The sequence below is a fragment of the Mobula birostris genome, chromosome 8 (assembly GCF_030028105.1).
Source record: "Mobula birostris isolate sMobBir1 chromosome 8, sMobBir1.hap1, whole genome shotgun sequence".
Classification (NCBI taxonomy): domain Eukaryota; kingdom Metazoa; phylum Chordata; class Chondrichthyes; order Myliobatiformes; family Myliobatidae; genus Mobula; species Mobula birostris.
In genome coordinates this window covers 42214379-42237884 of record NC_092377.1, presented here as the reverse complement: position 1 = coordinate 42237884, position 23506 = coordinate 42214379, and the positions used below count along the sequence as shown (strand labels likewise).

The following is a 23506-nucleotide window of genomic DNA, read 5'->3' as shown; positions in this document are numbered from 1 at the left end:
CAGGCAAGGTTTTCCCTTAAAGAAACCATGCTGACTATGGCGTATTTTATCATGTGCCTCCAAGTATCCCAAAACCACATCCTTAACCATCAACTCCAACATCTTCCCAACCACTGAGGTCAGACTAACAACCCTAAAATTTCTTTTTTTCTGTCTCTCTCCCTTCTTGAAGAGTGGTGTGCCATTTGTAATTTTCCAGTCTTCTGTAATCATTCCAGAATCTACTGATTCTTGAAAGGTCATTACTAATGCCTCCACAACCTCTTCAGCCACCTCTTTCAGAACCCTGGGGTGTACACCATCTGGTCCAGGTGATTTATCTACCTCCAGACCTTTCAGTTTCCCAAGAACCTCTCCCTAGTAATGGCAATTCCACACACTTCTGCCCCCTTACACTCTTGAACTTCCAGTGTGGTGCTAGTGTCTTCCATAGCAAAGGCCGATGCAAAATACCTATTCAGTTCGTCCACCATATCCTTGACCCCCATTGCTACCTCTCTAGTGTCGTTTTCCACTCTCACCTCTCTTACCTCTCTTTTACACTTTATGTATCTGAAGAAACTTTTGATATTTTCTTTAATATTATTGGCTAGCTTACTTTCATATTCCATCTTTTCCTCCTTAATGATTTCTTTAGTTGCCTTCTGTTGATTTTTAATAGCTTCGCAATCCTTTGACTTCCCACTAATACTAATTTTTGTTCTGTTACATACCCCGTCTTTCGCTTTTATGTTGGCTTTGACTTCTCTTGTCAACCACGGTTGTGACGTCTTTCCTTTAGAATACTTCTTCTTTGGGATGTATATATATATCCTGTGCCTTCTGGAATTGCATTCAGAAATTCCAGCCATTGCTGCTCTGTCGTCATCCCTGCCATTGTTCTTTTCCAATCAATTTTGGCCAGCTCCTCTCTCATGCCTCTGTAATTTCCTTTACTCCACTGTAATACTGATACATTTGACTTTAGCTTCTCCTTCTCAAAATTCAGGGTGCATTCAATCACTTTCCCACTAAGATTCCTTCATATAACCTCTCTAATCAATTCCAGTGCATTGCAAAACACCCAGTCCAGATAGCTGATCCCCTAGTGTGCTCAACAAAAAGCCATTTTGTAGGTATTCTAGAAATTCCTTCTCTTGGGATCCAGCACCAACCTGATTTTCCCAGTCTACTTGCATATTGAAATCCCCCATGATCTATTGTAACATTGCCCTTTTGTCATGTGTTTTCTATTTCCTATTGTAATTTATAGGCCATATCCTTCCTACTGTTTGTTAATCTGTATATAATTCCCATGGTCTTTTTACCCTTGCAGTTCCTTAGCTCTACCCACAACGATTCAACATCTTCCAAGCCTGTGTCACCTCTTTCTAATGTTTGATTTTATTTTTTTTTACCAACAGAGCAACACCACCCCTTCTGCCTACCTGCCTTTCCTTCTGATGCAATGTGTATCCTTGGACATTAAACTCCCAGCTATAATTTTCTTTCTGCCATGGTTCAGTGTTGCCCATAACATCATAAATGCCAATCTGTAACTGTGTTTACAAGTTCATCTGCCTTATTCCGTATACTGTACGCATTCGAATGTAAAACCTTCAGTCCAGTATTCTTCCTTTTCAATTTTGTCTGCCTTTTACATTGTAACTCATCTTGTTAACTGCAATTTTGCCCTATCATCAGCCTCTCATTGCTAGCAGTCACACTGCCTCTGTTTGTAAACCAAATTCCTCAACCTCAGCACTTTCACTCCTGTTCCCATTCCCTTGACAAATCAGTATCGACCCTCCCAAACAACTCTAGCATAAACACTAAGCAAATTACCTTCATGCTTAAAATACTACTACTGCAATTACTGAAATTAGTTTAAATATGGCATCAAAATGCAACAAAAACTAACCTTAACAGGACTTTTTTAATATGAATATTGTCATTGAGCTTTGGGTCTTCATTACCACTGAAAATGCAGTTCAAAGCAAAATTGTCGTACTGCTGCTTCACATCATTAATATTCTGCTACACAAAATAAATACTGGTTTGATATTGCAATGCAGTGATAAATCTATGCAGTTATAAGTAAAATTCTGGTTGGGATTAGTGATAACCAACCTACTTTCCCAGATCAAATCAAACTCAGCAGATATTCTGATCATTATTAATCCCAGAATTTTTCAGCTGGAGCAGGTTGAAAATAACTTTTCATAGAGGGGGACGTGTGAAATGTGCATACACCTCTTTACACTTTTCTGTTGATGGCTTAATTGCTGGACATTTATTGTCTGCTTTCCTCTTTCAGGAGTTTGAGTCGAGGTAAATCATCTAATTCCTTTTTGCACTGGTAGTGACCCAAGCTGTAGCAGGAAGGTAATATCAGGTGGGGTGGGGGTGGGGGTGTGGGTAGTGTCGGGTAGTGTTGAAGAAACAGTGAGTCTGCTGAAGGACTTGCTCAGCAAGGGCCAGTTAGGTCAAGGGACCTTTTTACCACCAGGAGGTCAGGAGTCCTGATGAAAGGTCACGGCCTGAAATGTCAACTGTTTACTTTTTTCCATAGATGCTGCCAGAGTTCCTCCAACGTGTTGTGTGTGTTGCTTTGGCATATTGTTTTTCTCATCCAGCTACTTTGGCCCTTTTTGTAATCACCCTATATCTGCGCCCACTGGTTCTCAGCCCTTCCACAACTGGAATCTGTTCTCTTTTGTTTACTGTGTCTGGACCCTTGATGATTTTGAGCACTCCAATGAAATTAATTTTTTTTTGTACTCTCTCAGGAATATGAACTCAGCTGAGTCCTTTTTACTGATATTGTTTCCTAAAAGCTGTATATGACTCTGTGGGTGGGATGTTTATGACAAACTGGTATTTTTTTATTCCAGATTTTTCCGGAGAATAATCTCAAACTGCACAGCAGGATATGAACCAGTGTTTCAAGCCTATTGGTCTAGTTCTGTGTTGCTAACCTGGGCTTGCTAACATGGCCAGTGCTAATGCTATCAATCAGAATCAAAATCAGGTTTAATATCACAGGCATATATTGTGAAATTTTTTGTTTTGTATACTATTGTTCTGCATCTCACACCAATTAATATGGAATACTCTTGTATTTCCCATAATTTAGCCTCGTCTCAGCTGGCCCAGATCTCAGTGCTAAGTATCTTAGTATTTTAGTTTAGAATATAATCTCAAAATCATCTGCAGTAAATCTTTGTCAATTTCTAACTGTACAGTGTGGGTAAGCAAGTAATTATTATATTGTTAATAGGCATATAGCAAGTAAAATATTCCTATTGTTCAAATGCTCCTATTAATGATATATTGCAAATTGTGTATGAAATGATGCTACTTTTTTATTATAACCGCATAGTGATTGTCCATTTGGCATCATGAAATTTGACAGTGTTTGTTAATCACTTTAACAAATATTGACTACCTAACAGATTACATATGTTTTTTTAAAATTATTGAGTCTTGAGTGTTTGCATTTTCATACAAATATCATTACAGAAAGAAAACGAAATTTAAAAAAAAGTCTCTGCATGCAAAAATGTCTAACCGAATCTGTCCCTCCTTTGTATTTTTTTATTTGCCCAGGGAAAGGAGATGTCTTTGGAGATGTTTTCTGGAAGGAAAATACCCTTGCTCAATCATGCGTCAATGTCAGAGCCTTGACATATTGTGATCTTCATGTTATCAAAAGAGATGCCTTGCAGAAGGTTCTGGAATTCTATACAGCCTTTGCAAACTCCTTTTCAAGGAACCTTATATTGACGTATAATCTTCGGAAAAGGGTAAGATTTCCTTTAATTATAAACAAGCTCTTTTCCTTTAATTGCATCTTCAAAAGGAATAACATCTGTGCTATATAAACTCGGAAAATAATTGAGTCTTTCTTTTGTATTTTTATAAATAGTTTTGATTTGCCCTTCAGCTTTCTGATGCCGCCAGCATTTTCTGTTGGCCTATATCACACTCACACGCTTTTGTAATGTTAACACTTATTGAAGAAAATATCACAGTTAGAATTAAATGTTGGATAACAAGTTTAAGATTTACTGCTCTGATACAACTGAAGGGAACAATTTTGTTTCAGTGCTATTAAGCATTATTATGCAATTAACCATATTGCATTTAGACCTTTTGTGACTTTGATCTGGTAAGTAAGATGCATATTTGACAACTAAGATGTACATTAGATGATCTTTAAGTGTAAAAATATAATGGAATAGGGTGAAATGTATTTGACTTCCTTCAGTTTATATTTTGGTAAAAATGGAATGAAGATGATGCAATGTTCAAAATTTGGAATGAATATATATATATATATATCTGGATTTAACATACCTGGGCTCATTATGGCAAAAAAAAATGGTTCGTATTTCCTCCCAAGAACTTTTCTCAAAACTTTACTTGCTGTGCTGTTTATTTACAACTGCTTAAGCATCTCTACCTGAAACATTATCCAAACTATTCTTAATTTTATTCAATTACAAAGCGAGTAGTGCAATGAATTATATTACGTAGTCCATGCATGGAAAAAGAAAACTGATTTGATAGTTATATGAATTGTTTCCAGATGCCTATTTTTAAATGGATTTTTTTTTAGGGGGGATCTTTCTGTCTGTCTATCTAAGCATGGAGTAGGCCCTTCCAGCCCTTTGAACCACGTCACCCTAGCCACCCCAACAAGCCCCGTTAACTCTAACCTAATCACGGGACAATTAACCTACTAACTGATATGTCTTTCGACTGTGTGAGGAAATTGGAGTACCTCGGGGGGGGGGGGGAACCCATGCATTCCACAGGGAGAGCATACAGACTTCTTGCCGAATGGTGCCGTAATTGAAATCTGAACTCCGGAATGCCCGAGCTGTGCTAACCGCTACACTACCGTAGAGTCCTGCAAGCCGCCACGTACCATGGTATATCGAAAACATAGAAATTGAAGTAGAGAACCTGAGCATCTCACCATGCAATGGCATCAGCACCGGACTCCGGAGCGAAGGCTCCCGAGTTCGAATCCAATTCGGGCCAGCTCCCAAGCACGCTTTCCATCCGTGCCGGGTTGAGCGTCGAGTTAGCCACTCGGCCTTGTGAAAAAACAAGGGTTGAGTCAAGAACGTTCATTTCGTGACCCGGTTAATACAAAGGAGACCAATCCTGACACCACGCGCCAGACAAGAATGGCTGGCTGACTGGTGCGACACGCTTTAAAAAAACCATGTGCTGGAATACATTGTATGGGTATTAGTCCATTCAAATAACTGGTTAATGACTATGTTAAAATAATGTACACAGAAATATAATATGAATAGATTAGGCTAATTTGAAATGTTAGTCTATAAAATTAATTGTGTGATCAAATTATAGACAAAATAGATAGTATCAATTTAATAATTATATATTTTCCAAAAGTAGCAGAAACTAAAGTTTTATGTTTCTGAGAGCAATACTTGTTTAAGGAGTATGAAAGTAATTAAATGGAATGTATTAGATTGAATATCTAGCATATCCTCAGATTAAAATGTTAATGTGAAGTACTTGTATCAATCAGAAATTACATGTAGTTCCCAAAATGAGAACTGTTTTTCAACCAGTTGTGCTCTAGATGTCTTGTTTCTTATAAGTCTAGAACAGGCTTCTTAAATGACTGCACAGAATATTTATTTCTGCTTAGAGCTGAATACACACTGATAGTTTGACACTCTTAAGATCTACTTCAGTACTGAAAATTTCTAACTTCTTGCCTTCTTTGTAAACTTGTATTGATTCATGATGTTCAAAAATGTAAAATAAGTATAAACCTCACTAGTCAATACTTCCAAAATGAGTCTGTCTTGCCCTATTAACTCAATATTTATTGTTTTTTAAAAATATATCTTATTTATCTGTTAATTATGTTGACCCTTATCAACAATTCCCCTCCACTGAAATTACTGATGTAACTCTTCCTTCTCCTGTAAAAAGAAGAACCAGCATGTTCCTGTAGATTTCCCATTACAACGGTAAAGGATTGTTGCAACTTCCATGCTCCCTTACTGGCGGAATCCATTTTCGGGGGCAGTCAGGTGGAATGCCAAAACAATAGACCATGACTTTGTAATGGGCATGCACAATTGGAGAGCTTACAGTAAGGGTAATGGGATAATGTCAATGAAAACGGTCAGTTTCTCTGAAACTTGCCTACCAAACCTGGGTCGTAGTTAGTGTGGCTAACACTGAAATACAAGCGTAGTGGAAGTTGGCTTCACTTGTACTATCTGTAGCAAAAGCAGTTCCTTTTGAGGAGGATACTGTAATAGTAGCAGGGCTTTGCAGGGTGGATAAATCCACAAGGACACATTTATGTCATTACCTCAGTTTTGCTCCAGACCTTAAAACTCCAACCCCACCTTTGAAGCAACATGGACAGAAGAATTGTTGATGGTCGGCCCTTTAATGGCACTGGTACAGAGGGATCTTGGGGTCCACAGGAACATAAGAAATAAGAGCAGGAGTCGGCCATCTGGCTCATCGAGCCTGCTCTGCCATTCAATACGATCATGACTGATCTTGCCATAGACTCAACTCTACATACTTTCCTTTTCCCTTTAACCTCTAATTCCCATACAATGCAAACCTATCTAACTATGTCTTAAATATATTCAATAATAATGATAATAACTTATTTATAGAGCACTTCTCATACAAGCGATTGAACTCAAGGTGCTTTACAATGGGACAAGGTGTAAACATCAAAATAAAAGACAAAATGATGTGAGTTAAAATCAAAGTTAAATAAATAGGCTTTGAGCTGACATATAAAAATGTCAACAGAGTCTGCGTCCCTTTATAGCTTTAGATATTGAGTTCCACAGTTTAGTAGTGTAGTTAAATTGACCTGCCAATTTTCTTTTGAGGAGATTGCTTAAATTTAAGAGACTAGTGAAAGAAGACCCGAGAGCTCGAGCAGGGATTACAAGACAAAAGTGATTCTATGAGGGAGCTTCTACTGCTTCTTTGGGCAGAGAATTCCACAGATTCAGTACTTTCTGAGGAAAGCAGTTTCTCCTCAACTCCGTCCTAAATCTACTTCCTCCCCCTGCCCTCCATGATCAAATCTTGAAGCTATGTCCACTAGTTCCAGTTCCCGTCCGTAGCTTACTGAGCGTGTTGATGCAAATGGAAAAGGTGGAAAGGAGTATGGCATTCTTGCCTTCATTGCTAGGAGTGTTGAGTGTAGGAATAAAGAGATCGTGTAGCAGCTATTTGAAATTTTAGTTGACCACACTGGAGTATTGTGTGCAGTTCTGGTTGTCCATTGTAATAGACAATAGGTGCAGGAGTAGGCCATTCGGTCCTTTGAGCCAGCACCGCCATTCACTGTGATCATGGCTGATCATCCACAATCAATATCCAGTTCCTGCCTTATCCCCATAGCCTTTGATTCCACTATCGTTAAGAGCTCTATCCATCTCTTTCGTGAAAGCATCCAGAGACTTGGCCTCCACAGCCTTCTGGGGCAGAGCATTCCACATATCCACCACTCTCTGGGTGAAAAAGTTTTTCCTCAGCTCCGTTCTAAATGGCCTACCCCTTATTCTTAAACTGTGGCCTCTGGTTCTGGACTCACCCATCAGCGGGAACATGCTTCCTGCTTCCAGCGTGTCCAATCCCTTGATAATCTTATATGTTTCAATCAGATCCCCTCTCATCCTTCTAAATTCCAGAGTATACAAGCCCAGTCGCTCCAACTTTTCAACATATGACAGTCCCGCCATCCCGGGAATTAACCTTGTGAACCTACGCTGCACTCCCTCAATAGCAAGAATGTCCTTCCTCAAATTTGGAGACCAAAACTGCACACAATACTCAAGGTGTGGTCTCACCAGGGCCCTGTACAGCTGCAGAAGGACCTCTTTGCTCTATACTCAATTCCCCTTGTTATAAAGGCCAGCATGCCATTAGCTTTCTTCACTGCCTGCTGCACCTGCATGCTTGCTTTCAGTGACTGATGTGCAAGAACACCTAGATCTCGTTGTACTTCCCCTTTTCCTAACTTGACTCCGTTTAGATAATAATCTGGCTTCCTGTTCTTACCACCAAAGTGGATAACCTCACATTTATCCACATTAAACTGCATCTGCCATGCATCCGCCCACTCACCCAGCCTGTCCAAGTCACCCTGCATTCTCATAACATCCTCCTCACATTTCACACTGCCACCTAGCTTTGTGTCATCTGCAAATTTGCTAATGTTACTTTTAATCCCTTCATCTAAATCATTAATGTATATTGTAAACATCTGCGGTCCCAGCAATGAACCCTGCAGTACCCCACTGGTCACCGCCTGCCATTCCAAAAGGGACCCATTAATTGCTACTTTTTGTTTTCTGTCAGCCAGCCAATTTTCAATCCATGTCAGTATTCTGCCCCCAATACCATGTGCCCTAATTTTGCCCACTAATCTCCTATGTGGGATTTTATCAAAGGCTTTCTGAAAGTCCAGGTACACTACATCCACTGGCTCTCCCTTGTCCATTTTCATAGTTACATCCTCAAAAAATTCCATAAGATTAGTCAAGCACGATTTCCCCTTCGTAAATCCATGCTGACTCGGACCTATCCTTTTACTGCCATCCAAATGTGTCGTAATTTCATCTTTTATAATTGACTCCAGCATCTTTCCCACCACTGACATCAGGCTAACCAGTCTATAATTCCCTGTATAATCCTTCCTGTAGGAAGGATGTGGACACTGGAAAGGGTGCAGAAGAGGTTTTCTAGGTTCAGAAATATGAACTACAATGAAAGGTTAGACAAACCTTTAGATAGGGCAGATGGTCAGAATCTTTCCCTTAGGGTTGAAATATCAAACACCAGAGGACACTTTTTAAGATTTGGGGATGGGTGGGTGGAACGGGGATGTTTAAAAGCAATGCGAGCGCTAGATCTTTTATGTAAAGAGTGAAAGGTGCCAGGTGTTTACAGGGGTAGTCGTGGAAACAGGTAGTTTGCTGTAGTTTAATTGGCTTTTACATAGACACAGGAATATTGAGGGGATGGAGGCATATAGATGATACACAGGAGGAGGACGCAGCATGTACTAACATCCAGATTGGCACAATATCGTGGTCCAAGTGCCTGTCTAATGCTATACAGTTCTATGTTCTCATATTGGAAATCTGCTGCATCCAATAAGGAAGTAGAAACTTCTAAACTTTAATTTCTCCTAAAGCAGCAATGCAGCAAAGAGGCAACAAGTGGCAAATGAAGTCCCCAAAGCAGCACCATATTTAAAAGTAACGACCCACTCTGAGGTATTTCCCAGTTTACCAGTTCTACGTAAATAGCTGGAGTGCTGTAAAGTGGCCTACATGTTGGGTAGACATTTCTTCTGGGCTATTAACCAGCTTTGTGCATTACAAGTGAACAGTCCAGGTGGTGTGGAAAACGTGCTGATTGGATTGTGAAGTACTGGGTTGAAAGGAACTGGGCCATCTTTGGCCATACACAGTTGGCTCTATGTGCACCCATGTTGTGGGCATCAGCCATCAATTTACCAGTCTCCATATAATATCTCCTGTTGTTTAATATATAAATGATACACCTGTGAACCTTGCATCAGTGGTAGGGGGAACACTTTGGAGAAGTTTTATAGAACAGTACAGCACAAGGCAGGAATTTCAGCCCACGATGTTTTGCTGAACTTGCAACCGCTTCAAGATCAATGTAACCCTTCCCTCCCACAGAGCCCTCTATTTTTTTCATACATGTGTTTATCTTATAGTCTGTTAAGTGTCCCTAATGTATCTGCCTTGGTGCACTGCCGGCAGTGCTATGCATGCACTTACTATGCTCTGTGTGTAATTAAAAAATAAAATATTTATGAGGTTCTCCTCTACATTTTCCTCTAATCACCTTTGACGAATGCCTCCTTGTATTAGCCAATGCCACACTGGGAAAATGGTGCTTGCTGGCCACTTTTCTCTGCTCATACCATCTTGTACAGCTGTTAAGTCTCCTCTCATCCTTCTCCAAAGCCAAAAGCTCTATTCTTAGGGATAGAATCAACTCATACCAGGAAGAGCATCTATTTATTAGGGATAGACAGCATGGCTTTGTGCAGGGCATGTCATGTTTAACCAATGGTTGAGAATTTTGAGGAGGTAATGGCGGTGATTGATGAGGATATGGCAACGCATGTTTTAAACCTGATCTTATCCCGAGGTCCCTCATGGCAGCCTGATCCTGACGGTTAAGCCCTGTAGGATCCATGGAGACGTGGTAAATTGGACTGAATATTGGTTTGGCCATTGAAGGTGTACAGGATCAATAAAGGCTACAGCTCATCATGAGCACAAGTCTGTCCATTGAGGACATTTTCAAGAGGTGTTTCGTGAAGGCAGTATGTCTCATCAAAGACCCTCACCATCAAGGACATGCTATGTTCACAATGCTACTATTGGGGAGGAGGCTCAGGAGCCTGAAGACCCACACTCAGAGTTTTAGAAACAGCTTCTTCCCCTTGGCTATAAGACTTCTGAATGAACAGTCCACAAGCCCATGTACACTGCTTCATTATCCCTCTTTTGGGCTATTTATTTGTTTTTGTAATTTGTAGTAATTTTTATGTATTACACTGTACTGTTGCTGCAGAACATCAAATTTCAAAATATTTGTCGATCTTAGTAAACCTGATTGTGATTCTGACAGAATGTAGTGGTGGAAAAGTCGAATTTTGACTGGCGGTTTCTGATTAGTGGTTTTCCACAAGGATTACTTCTAGGACTTCTAGGATATAAATTTGGGAAGAAATGTTGCAGCTGCATAAAACTTCGGTTGGGTCACATGAGGAGTGTTGTGTGTGGTTCTGGTCACCACATTACTGAAATGATAGTGAAGACTTTGGATGGGTGGAAAAGAGGTTCACCAGTGTGTTGCCAGGATTACAGAGTATTAGCGATAAGGAAATATTTAGACAGTCTTGGGTTGTTTTAGTGTCAGAGGCTGAGGGGTGACTTAAGAGAATATATAACATTTTGAGAGTCATAGCAGAAATGGTTTTTTTTCTCCCAAGGTGAAAATATCAAATTCTAGATTTAACATAACTTGGGGAAAAGATTAAAAGAGATCTACAAGGCAGGTCTTCTCACACAGAGCGATATTCCCTTGAATGAGCTGCTGGGGGAAGTGGTCAAAACAGATTTGACAGCAGTGTCTTGACACATTTAGAAAAATAGAGGAACAGGCGGGGAATTGAGGGAGGGATACAGACCACATGCAGTCAAATGTTTGGTTTAAATTGGTATGATGGTCAGCACAAACATCATGGGCTGAAGGGCCTGTTCCTGTGCTGTACTATTCTGTGTTTAATTATAAGGCACTGGTCAGTCTGCACTTGGAGTATTGTGAGCAGATTTGGGCCATGTATCCATGAAAAGATGTGCTGGCATTGGAGGGACTGCAGAGGGGGTTCACGAGAATTATCACAGGAATGAATGGTTAACATACGAGGGGCATTTACTGGCTCTGGGCTCTGGAATTTTGGAGAATGAGGGGGAATCTCATTGAACCTATTGAATATTGAAAGGCCTGGATAGAGTGGTTATGGAGGGGATGCTTCACATAGTGGGGGAGTCTATGACCAGAGGGCACAACCTCAGAATAGAGGGACATCTGTTTAGAACAGAGATGAGGAAGAATTTCTTTAGTCAGATGGTGGTGAATCTGTGGAATTCTTTGTCACAGATGGCTGTGAAGGCCAATTTATTGGGTATATTTAAGGCAAAGATTGATAGGTTCTTGATTAATCATTGCATCAAAGGTTACGGGGAGAAGGCAGGGAAATGGGGTTGAGAGGGATCAGCCATGGTGGAATGGCAGTGCAGACTTGATGGACCAAATAGCCTCTGCTCTTGTGTCTTAGGGCGGGGTATTGGTCTATGTTTAATGGTATTGGTCTATGGTATAAAAAAATGAGAACCTCTGATTTAATGCCTTATGGTCTAATGGGGGTTTGATCAAACGCAACAATTTTAAGAGGCTTTCCTTGGAGACAAATAATTTGTTGGTTGATATCAACAATATGATTGCACAAAGGGCGACAAAGTGCTGAGGTCAGAATCAGGTTTATTATCACTGCCTTTGATGATATGATTTTTTTTAAGAAGATGGTCATCTCAGCTCCTTTCAACATGGAGCTTCACAATCCAATCGGTAATTTTCCACATCGCCTCGACTGTATTATTGCAATGCACAAAGCTTGCTAGTTTTACTCATAAATTAGGTGTAATGATCAGAGTAACGTCTGTTATCACTGAAGCTTGTTGTTTAGTAGTAGCAGTTCAGTGGCAAGACATAAAATTACTATAAATTACAAAATTAAAAGTAATGGAATGAGGTACTGTTCATGCATCTTTCAGAAATGAAAACTTGCGGAAAAAGACTAATGATTTGCCATAATTTAACCTGTAGTATTTTTTTAAAAAAAGTTAATGTATACCATTATTAGAAATTTATAAATATCGATATATTTTTGTAGTGACTGGACTATATAGTACACGCATGAAAATAACATTTCATTAGTGATAATTACAAATATAGAAGATACCTCCTGCTACTTTGTAACTCTGCTGAATGTTGTATTTCATATGATTTGTAACACAGTTAAAATGTGAAATTCCTTTCACAGGCAAAATCAAGTAAGATTTTGTTTAAATTTTTAATGCAGAAAAGGGAAGTAAAGGAAATTGCATTTATATTTAAAACCTCTCTGCCTGTTAGGAATTCAGCTATTCTGCAATGTAGAAAATATAATGTTGTATTCTCAGCATGCAATAAATACCAAAGGAGCCATTTACTTGCCTTGTAATAAAATGTGAGCAGAGGATGCAATATCAGAGCTGAGGCTTTGATTGCATTTACGACTGGTGCAGTTGCTACTCTATAAATCTTTCTTTTCTCTCCTGCAGTGCAGTGATATGGCTTATTGCCTGTTGATGCAAAAGAACTGCAATTTTTATCCTTTCTGTTTTACAGAGATACCCTTCACACATCCCACAAACCTGGGGAAAAGATGGTTGTGACATTTTCCTCTTCAAATACTTTTCCCCTCACCTAATCATCTTTTTTTAGTGATACTGCCTTTGCCAGTTCATGCTTCCTATCTATTGTTACTGCTTTGCCCTAAGTTTGAATCCATGCCATGAAACAATTTTTAGATTTAAGGTAAATCCAGCATCATTTGATTATTAGAGCCAAATTTTCAGCAAGAAAGCAATTAAGCAAGATGATTAAGGAAAGCGTTTGAAGGGCAGAGTTGTAGCAATATTCTTCTACATATACAGCAGCAAAATATCTATTGTTATTGCATATTTATTGATTTGAGATCCAGATAAACATAATTCAAAGATTTTATAAAGTTGTACTCCATGTCTGAACCTCAGCCATTGTTGTCTAAAGAGACTTATTGAATGTGTATATTATACAGCAAATTTAATTTCACCCTACATCTGTTTTCCCAAAACCACATAGCTTCAGAGCAAAACATTACTTTCTACAACTCTTCCAATCTGAAACCAGTTGACAATATTCTTAACAGACACGAAGGAAAAATATTGAAATTTTGTTGTGTACAATTTTCGTCAGTTTTGCAGGTGTATTTTTCGTCCATTGAGTGGTGCATATGACAAGAAAATATAACTTGAGTGATGAGAAATACACTGCCCACCCTCTTGTCCCAATTGTCTTCAGTTTAACTCTGAAGGGCTCTGCTTTTCTGCCAGAGAATCTTCAAGCAGCAGCAACTCTTGTTCATTTTCATGCAATGTATAATGCCAGTCTACATACCAGGATCCCATCAATTTGACAATACAAGAAATCCCAAATACAGTCTGAGATAATTAACTATTTTTCAAAAGTAAGAATCGAGCTTTCTCCCGCACTGAGTTTACACTTTACTGAGTAAGTTAGTTTCAGCTTCAGTTATCAGTAGTTTGCTGGATTACCCTTACCCATAAGTAAGGGTAGTCCACCAGAGTACTTATATAAACTATTTTGTCAGTATCTAACATGTATTCTTTTGATTTATGCAGACAGATCAGGGAGTTGATAATGTTGTCTCTATACAGATCTCTAGTGCTGAGCCAATTTCTGTTTTAAAGAACTAATTCTGTAATAAAATGAGAGAACAGCAGAACACCGGTGATCCTAGATATTTGAACTGAAAGCAGACCATCTTCTCCAAGTACTCAACAAGTTCTGGTCCATTTGTGCAGAGAGAAGCAAAGTTAACATTACAGATTAATGACCTTTAATCAAACAGTTCTGAACTTCTTCCGTTCACTTCTGATGAAAGGTGAGAGATTGAAGCCTTAACTCTGTCTGTCACTACAGACCCACACACCAGCAAATCTGCTTGATACCTTACGATGCCCAGTTAAAGGCAGGTTTGTGTGTGTGTGTGTGTGACTTAAATAATCAATGGGTGGATACCTAACTTTCATGAAAGCTGAAGCATAGATATTCCGGATAGTGTTATGGGCTCTTTGTTCTCACTGCTCATGTTGCGACATGACATAAGCCTCCTACTTGATTTTTCTGTGTAATTAATGTAATTCACTACCGAGCATCAGACAAAAAATTTCAAGCAAAAATCTGTAGTTCGCACTTTCTTCCAAAAATATCCATTGACTGCAGTATATTATATGGTGTTTTAAAAGTAAAACAGGATGTAATGTTTTAATCCTTTGCACTCGAGCAAAGGTCTGAAGAATAAGGTGGAGTCATTTGGCAATGGGTATGTTTTCAGTGTTACGCTTTGTCTTCTGTTTAAAAGCATCAACTTGCCCTTAAGAAATTGATGGTGAGCTGCAATTCTTGAACAACTGTAGTACCTCTGGTGAAGATACTCCTACTGTGCTGTTGGATCAAAGTTTCTTTTAGACTCAGTGACAGTAAAGGGAAAGTGATATATTTGCAACTAGGGATGGTTAAAAGGAAATATGCAGTTGTTGGTATTGCTGTGTACTTCTCAATAAAATAAGACGTAAGGTTTTTGCATCCACGGGGGTAGTGCTTTCCAAGCTTCTTGTTAGATCATCAAAAATACTGCAGATGCTGTACTTCTGAAATAAAAACAGAAAAATGTTCAGTGGGCTGTGCAGCATCTGCAGAGAATGATAAGCTGAAATGACCTATAATGTGATTATCTTTCATCAATTAGTTATAAAACAAGTTTAAAATGCTGAGAAAGAGGGAGGGGTGGAGGGAAGAAAAGTAAAGAAAACTAGGAGAGATTAAATGAGAGAAGTCATAGTAGAGACTACTGGAAAAGAATAGTAAAATTTGTCTGGAAGAGGTGTAAATGAAAGGAGGTTAATGAAAACTGAAAAAGAGGAGATGGGTGAAAAAAAACAAAATGAATGCGGAAAGACAAGATTGGAATGGCTGATTATCTGAAATTGTTGGATTCATTGTTGAGCCCTTAAGGACTTAGTATGCATTTTAAAATAGAATTGTACAGTATAGAAATAGGCCATTCATTCTAATTTACCCATACTGTATAGTAGGAACCTTTCTATATTAATCCCATAGCCCAGTTCTTGGTCCATAGTCCACTATCCCTAGGCAATTCAAGTACTAAAGAACTGTGCTGATCAACTGGCTGGTGTCTGCCCTGAGATCTTTAACCTTTCACTCTGGCAGTGTGTGGTACCCACCTGCTTCAAGCAGGCTTCAAGTGAACCGGTGCCTAAGAAGAGCGTGGTGACCTGCCTCAATGACTGTCGCCCAGTAGCACTTGCATCCACACTGATAGGGTTGATGCTGAAACGTATCGGCTCCTGCTTAAGAAGCAACTTGGATCTGTTCCAATTTGCTTAACGTCGCACCAGGTCCACAGCAAATGCCATCTCGTTGGCTCTTCACACAATCCTGGAATATCTGGACAACAAAGCTGCATACATCAGGATGCTCTTTTTCAACTACCATCATCCCCTCAAATTAATCTACAAGGTCCAAGAACTTGGCGTCAATACCTCCTTGTGCAATTGGATCCTGGATTTCCTCACTTGTAGACCACAGTCAGTTTGGATTGGCAACACCATCTCCTCCACAATTTCCGTCAGTACAGTACACCATAAAGCTGTGTGGTTAGTCCCCTGCTCTACTCACTTTATAATTTTATACTTATGACTGTGTGCCTAAGTACAGCTGCAATGCCATATTCAAGTTTGCTGATGGCACCACTGTCACAGGCTGAATCAAAGGTGGTGATGAATCATCAAAAAGGAGGGAGATTGAAAATCTGGCTGAGTTGGATCATAACAACAACCTCTCACTCAATGTCAGCAAGATCGAGGAGCTGATTATTGGCTTCAGGAGAAGGAAACCAGAAGCCCATGATCTGTCTTCACTGGAGGATCAGAGATGGAGAGGGTTAGCAACTTTAAGTTCCTTGGTGACATTAATTTTGAAGACCTGTCCTGGACCAGCACGTAAGTGCAATTACAAAGAAAGCATGGCAGTGCCTCTACTTCCTTAGGAGTTTGCGAAGATTTGGCATGACATCTAAAACTTCGACAAACTTCTGTAGATGTGAAGTGGAGAGTATATTGACTGGCTGCATCACAGCCTGTTATGGAAACACCAATGCAACTTACACCCCATAAATTTTATTTAGTCATGTCTCCTCTTAAAACTTGATTCAGGCTTAACTTTCCGCATTGCCGATGAATGGTGATCGAGTTGAAATGTTAATCATATTGCCCTCTGCACAGAACTGCTATACCTGCTGTGTTTTGCAGCACCTTTTCCTTCTCATTTCTCTGTCAGGTGATTATGACTGGAGGATTTCTGGCTCATGTTTTCGCATGGCCGCCTGAAAATACATGGACTTGGGGACAATCAGAACTAAATATTATTGAGAATTGCAATTTACACCTTAGCTAGATAGTGTTATCTTTTATGAAAAAAACTGTCTTTAAAAATGACTTCAGTATTAGCCTGCAACTAGACTCTGACAATTTCCACTCATTTCTAAATCACTGTTGATTTACGTGTTCACAAGAAGAACAGTTCAGCCCCTGTCCTGAAACTGTTCTAAAACATCAGCTCAGAATTCATCATTTATGCAAATACTGACTAATTGAAAGCTTGGGCAACACACATCAAAGTTGCTGGTGAACGCAGCAGGCCAGGCAGCATCTCTAGGAAGAGGTACGGTTGACGTTTCAGGCCAAGACCCTTCGGTTTGCGTAATTGAAAGCTTGTAGACTTTTACATTCCTTACTTGGATATATAAAATACTAATCATTATACATTCTTCAGATGTTCATAACCAATTGAGCTACACACTACTCAATCCTTTATTTCAAAAGTTTGAAGTAAATTTACGTCACCCTATATGACCCTGAGATTCGTTTTCTTGCTGTCAGACACAGTAAATCCAAGAAACATAATAGAACAAAATGAAAGACCACACCCAACAGGATGGACAAACAACCAATATGCAAAAGGCAGCAAACTGTAAATACAAAAGCAAAAAAAAAGCAAGTCTAAGCAATAAACATTGAGGAAAATGAGATGAAGAGTCCTAAAAGTGAGTCCATAGGTTGTGGGAATAATTCAGTGATGCAGCAAGTGAAGTTATCCCCACTAGTTCAAGAGCCTGATGGTTGAAGGGTAATAACTGAAGCTGAACCTGGTGGCATGGGTCCTGAGGTTTCTGTACCCTCTTTTCTGATGGCATGGCCTAGATCGTGGGGATTCGGGGATGATGAATTCTGCTTTGCTGTGACAGCATTCTATGCAGATGTGCTGAATGGTGGGGAGGGCTTTACCCCTGATGGACTGGCTATACCCAGTACTTTTCATTGGATTTTCCATTCAAGGGGACTGGTGTTTCCAGACTGGACCTTGACACAACCAGTCAATATACTCTCCACTACATCTCTAGAAGCTGTCAAAGTTTTACATGTCATGCCAAATCATCACAAACTTCAAAGGATGTACAGGTGCTGTCATGCTTTCTTTGTAATTGCACTTGCCTGCTGGGTCCTCTGAAATCGTAACACCCAGGAATTTAAAGTTGATGACTCCCTACTTCTGACCCCCTGATGAGACTGGCACATAGACCTCTGGTTTCCTCCTCTGTTGTTTTGTAACTTTAAAACATGAAAGTAATTGAAGAAAAACATGGAGCCGAGAGATGCGTGTATTAGTTTAGTTTTACTTTTAAGTGAAGTGCACACATATATGACATGCTGGGATAATAACGCTTATCATTCTCGTACTTTTGCATATAAATTATTTAAACTAACAAAGAATGCTTAATCAAGCAAAATATTTACAAATATTACAACCATGGTGTATTCATTCAGATCCTCTGATCAGTCCTAGAATGTGGTCAGTCCACTGACTGGAAGCAATCCCTTAGCCGCACTTCTGCCCCCCTCAACCACCTCTTTGTTGTCCTTATCTCTGGAGCTTTGCTCCTTGGCCTCTGTCAGGTAGGAGGAGGACAGACAAGTGATCAAATTCCTGAAATGCGTTCGAGGTATGGAACGGTAGGCATTCCTTATCCTAGTATAGCAGTGGTCAAGTGTGTTGGGACCCCTGGGGCTACAGGTTATATGCTGATAATAATTGGGCAAAGATTTCTTCAAATGAACCTGAATGAGGTCCCCGACTATGAAATGCATTGGGGTGGGCTATTTCTTGTTTGGTGATGACAACATTCAATATCTCGAGTGCATGATTACCTTCGGCTTTTGGTGGCATAAGAATGCATTTAGGATAACGGTGAACTCTCCTGACATTAAAATGGTTGTTACTTAATCATTACATGTTCCTGATCGGGGGAACAAGAGTACGCAAAACCCTCGCGTCCGAGCATCACAATAAGTTTATCATGAAACACAGAGTGAGTCTTTGCTATGACTGCCAACGCAGTTGATATGGTGACATCATTGATCAAAGAACTGATTGGCTAAAAATAAAAGATGACAAAATTTGTTTTGTTTTACAGGGGTGTTGTCCATCCCCAAGTCTAATTTTGGCATTAGCCATAAAATAATCATAGTGAGTTCCTCTGTCCATACCAATAAATTGGATTAATATGAAAGAAAACATCCTATAGGAACACTTCTCTGTGTATAAGACCATAAGATACAGGAGCAGAAGTAGGCCATTTGGCCCATCGTGTCTGCTCCGCCATTCAATTATGGGCTGATCCAATTCTTTCAGTCGTTCCCACTCCCTTGACTTCGTTCCATACCCCTTGATGCCCTGGCTAATCAAGAACCTATCTATCTTTGCCTTAAATGCACTCAGTGACTTAGCCTCCACAGCCGCTTGCGGCAACAAATTCCACAGATTTACCACCCTCTGAATAAAGTAATTTCTCTGCATTTCTGTTCTAAATGGACATCCTTCAATCCTGAAGTCGTGCCCTCTTGTCCTAGATTCCCCTACCATGGGAAATAACTTTGCCATATCTATTCTGCTCTGGCCTTTTAACATTAGGAATGTTTCTATGAGGTCCCCTCTCATTCTCTTGAACTCCAGGGAATACGACCCAAGAGCTGCCAGACGTTCCTCATACGGTAAATCTTTCATTCCTGGAATCATTCTCGTGAATCTTCTCTGAAGGCTCTCCAGTGTCAGTATATCCTTTCTAAAATAAAGAGCCCAAAACTGCACACAATACTCTAAGTATGGTCTCACAGGTGCCTTATACAGCCTCAACATCACATCCCTGCTCTTATATTCTATACCTCTAGAAATGAATGCCAACATTGCATTCGCCTTCTTCATCACTGACTCAACCTGGAGGTTAACCTTTAGAGTATCCTACACAAGGACTCCCAAGTCTCTTTGCAACTCTGCATTTTGAATTCACTCCCCATTTAATAATAGTCTGCCCATTTATTTCTTCCACCAAAGTGCATGACCATACACTTTCCAACATTGTATTTCATTTGTCACTTCTTTACCCATTCCCCTAAACTATCTAAGTCTCTCTGCAGGCTCTCTGTTTCCTCAACACTACCCGCTCCTCCACCTATCTTTGTATCATCAGCAAATTTAGCCACAAATCCATTAATCCCATAGTCCAAATCATTGGTATACATCGTAAAAAGCAGTGGTCCCAACACCGACCCCTGTGGAACTCCACTGGAAAACGGCAGCCAGCCAAATAGGATCCCTTTATTCCCACTCTCTGTTTTCTGCCAACCAGCCAATGCTCCAACCATGCTAGTAACTCCCCTGTAATTCCATGGGCTCTTATCTTGCTAAGCAGCATCATGTGTGGCACTTTGTCAAAGACCCTCTGAAAATCCAAATACACCATGTCTACTGCATCTCCTTTGTATACCCTGCTTATAATTTCCTCAAAGAATTGCACTAGGTTTGTCAGGTAGGATTTTCCTTTCAGGAAACTATGCTGGCTTTGGCCTATCTTGTCATGTGCCTCCAGGTACACCATAATCTCATCCCTAACTATCGATTCCAACAACTTCCCAACCACTGATGTCAGACTTCTTAAATAGCAGAGTAACATTTGCAATTTTCTAGTCATCTGGTACAATGCCAGAATCTATTGATTCTTGAAAGATCATTGTTAATGCCTCTGTAATCTCTCCAGCTACTTCCTTCATAACCTGAGGGTGCATTCCATTAGGTTCAGGAGATTTATCCATCCTCAGACCATTAAGCTTCCTGAGCACCTTCTCAGTCGTAATTTTCACTGCACATACTTCACTTCCCTGCCACTCTTGAATGTCTGGTATACTGCAGATGTCTTCCACTGTGAAGACTAATGCAAAATATGCATTCTGTTCCTCTGCCATCTCTGTATCTCTGAGTACAATATCTCCAGCATCATTTTCTATTGGTCCTATATCTACCCTTGACTCACTTTTACCCTTTATACACTTGAAGAAGCTTTCAGTATCTTCTTTGATATTAGTCACCAGCTTCCTTTCATAATTTATTTTTCCCTTCTCAATGACTTTCTTAGTTTCCTTTTGCAATTTTTAAAAAGCTTCCCGATCTTCTATCTTCCCACTAGCTTTGGCATCCTTGTATGCCCTCTCTTTTGCTTTTACTTTGGCTCTGACTTCACTTGTCAGCCACAGTAGCGTCCTTCTTCCATTCAAAAATTTCTTCTTATTTGGAATATATCTGTCTTGCACTTCCCTAATTTTTTGCAGAATCTCCAGTCATTGCTGCTCTGCTGTCCTTCTTGCTAGTGTCCCTTTCCAGTCAACCTTGGCCAGTTCTCTTCTCATGCCATTGTAATTTCCTTTATTCCACTGAAATACCAGCACACTGGGATTTAGTTTCTCCTTCTCAAATTTCAAAGTGAGCTCGATCATATTGCGATCACTGTTCCCTAATGGTTCCTTAACCTTAAGCTCTCTTATCACCTCTGGATCATTGCACACCACCCAATCCAGCACAGCTGATCCCCTAGTGGGCTCAACAACAAGCTGTTCTAAAAAGCCATCCCTTAGACATTTTACAAGTTCTCTCTCTTGAGGTCCAGTACTGGCCTGGTTTTCCCAATCCATTTTAATGTTAAAATCCACAAAGATTACCATGACATTGCCCTTCTGACATGCCTTTTCTATCTCCTGCTTTAATTTGTAATCCACATCCTAGCTGCTGTTTGGAGGACTGCATACAACTGCCATTAGGGTCCTTTTACCCTTGCCATTTCTTAACTCAACCCATAGAGACTCTACACCTTCCGATCCTATGTCATTCCATTCTAATGATTTAATATCATTTCTTATACACAGGCCCATACCACCCACTCTGCCTACTAACCTATCTTTCCGATACACCATATATCCTTGGACATTCAATTTCCAATGGCAGCTATCCTTTAGCCAAGTTTCTGAGATGGCCGTAATGTCACACTTGCCAATCTGTAGCTGAATTTCAAGATCGTCCATTTTATTTCTTATGCTGCGTGCATTCAAATACAACACTTTCTTTCCAGTATTTGTTGCTTTCTGTTTTAACTGCACTACATCTCTATTGCTCTGTAAATCATCCCACTGGCTGTGATTATGCCTCATCTCCTGCCTGTCCTTTCTATCCTGTCTGCTGCACTCTATCTTTGATTTCATTCTGTTTTCCCCTTCCTCAGCCCTATCAGTCCGGTTCCCATCCCCCTGCCAAATTAGTTTAAACCCTTCCTAACAGCTCTATTAAACCTGCCTGCTAGGATATTGAACCCCTTTCGGTTCAAGTGTAACCTGTCCTTTTTGTACAGGTCGTACCTCTCCCAGAATAGGGTCCAATGATCCAGGAATCTGAAGCCCTGTGCCCTACACCAGTCTCTCAGCCACACATTAATATGCCTGATCATGCTATTCTTGCGCTCGTTAGCATGTGGCATAGGCAACAATCCCCAGATTATTACCCTGGAAGTCCTGCTTTGCAGCTTCTCACCCAACTCCCTGAATTCTCTCTTCAGGACCTTCTTCCTTTTTCTACCTCTGACATTGGTACCAACGTGTACTAGGACTTCTGGCTGTCCACCCTCTCCCTTCGGAATACTCTGCACCCGATCCATGGGTGTATTATAACACGGGTTTCTATGGGGAAGAGGAGGTTTATGTAATAGAAGATCATGATAGAAACTTTTCCAGAAATGTAATCCCTCCATATTTCAGTTTGCTCATAAAAGTGTTTCTTTAAATGTATTTTTCTGATCTCCGACACATTCAGAAGCTCTTTCCAATGTAAATGATTTTAAGAAAGATAAAATAGTTTACATTTTTCTGTATGCTATTTATTTTCCAAAAAATTGTTTTAGCTGCATTAGTAATGATGTCAGGCTGGTAAGTTATTCACCCTGTTGATATTACATACATTAATATTCATAGATGCTCATTCACCTAGATAGTGTTGTAATGGTTACGTCACTTCAGTTGTTTATGCTTAGTTGCCTGATGTTTTCACCTTCAGGCATGGTAAATTCATTTTCAATCATTTGCATTTCTGACCCAAACAGGATTCCTACAGTAATCTTGAAGCGAGTCTTTAATAAAAGGTGAATGCCAAAGGCTGTCATCATACTAGAAATGAAAGTGCCCAACAATCTTCATTTTGGAGGTCTAAATAAAACAATATGAGTTAAGGCTTTTGATAATATATGGTGAAAAGGGTTGTTATTAAACCACTGTATACTTTCTTGAATGACTAATGCAGTACTTGTTCTTGGTCCAGGTGATTAAAACTATCTTTGATTTCAAGTAATGTTGCAAGTTGAAACATTTGTGGTTGGGGGGAATAAGTGAAGATTACATGCATTCACAGTAATAGCCATAATCTCATGTAGTTTATAGCAATACTCCCGCATATCTTCTACTTTGAATTTCCCTCTCTAATCAGGAGGAAACAATATAATACTTTCCATTGTCGGTATAAAGTTTGTTAGTTCTCTACGTGGATATCATCATGTATATTTTAGTATTTTTCTGCAATATTCTATCCTATGATCAGCTTAAATATC

At 39.8% G+C, this 23506-nt stretch overlaps 1 protein-coding gene across 1 annotated transcript in view; it reads left to right on the top strand.

The window, feature by feature from the left end:
- The window catches only part of kcnh1a (potassium voltage-gated channel, subfamily H (eag-related), member 1a), a 276378-nt gene that overhangs the window by 161840 nt on the left and 91032 nt on the right, over nucleotides 1-23506 (top strand). The window contains exon 11 of the mRNA XM_072266862.1: nucleotides 3589-3785. Within this exon, the coding sequence (XP_072122963.1) occupies nucleotides 3589-3785 (197 nt within the window). The remainder of the gene's footprint in view (nucleotides 1-3588; nucleotides 3786-23506) is intronic.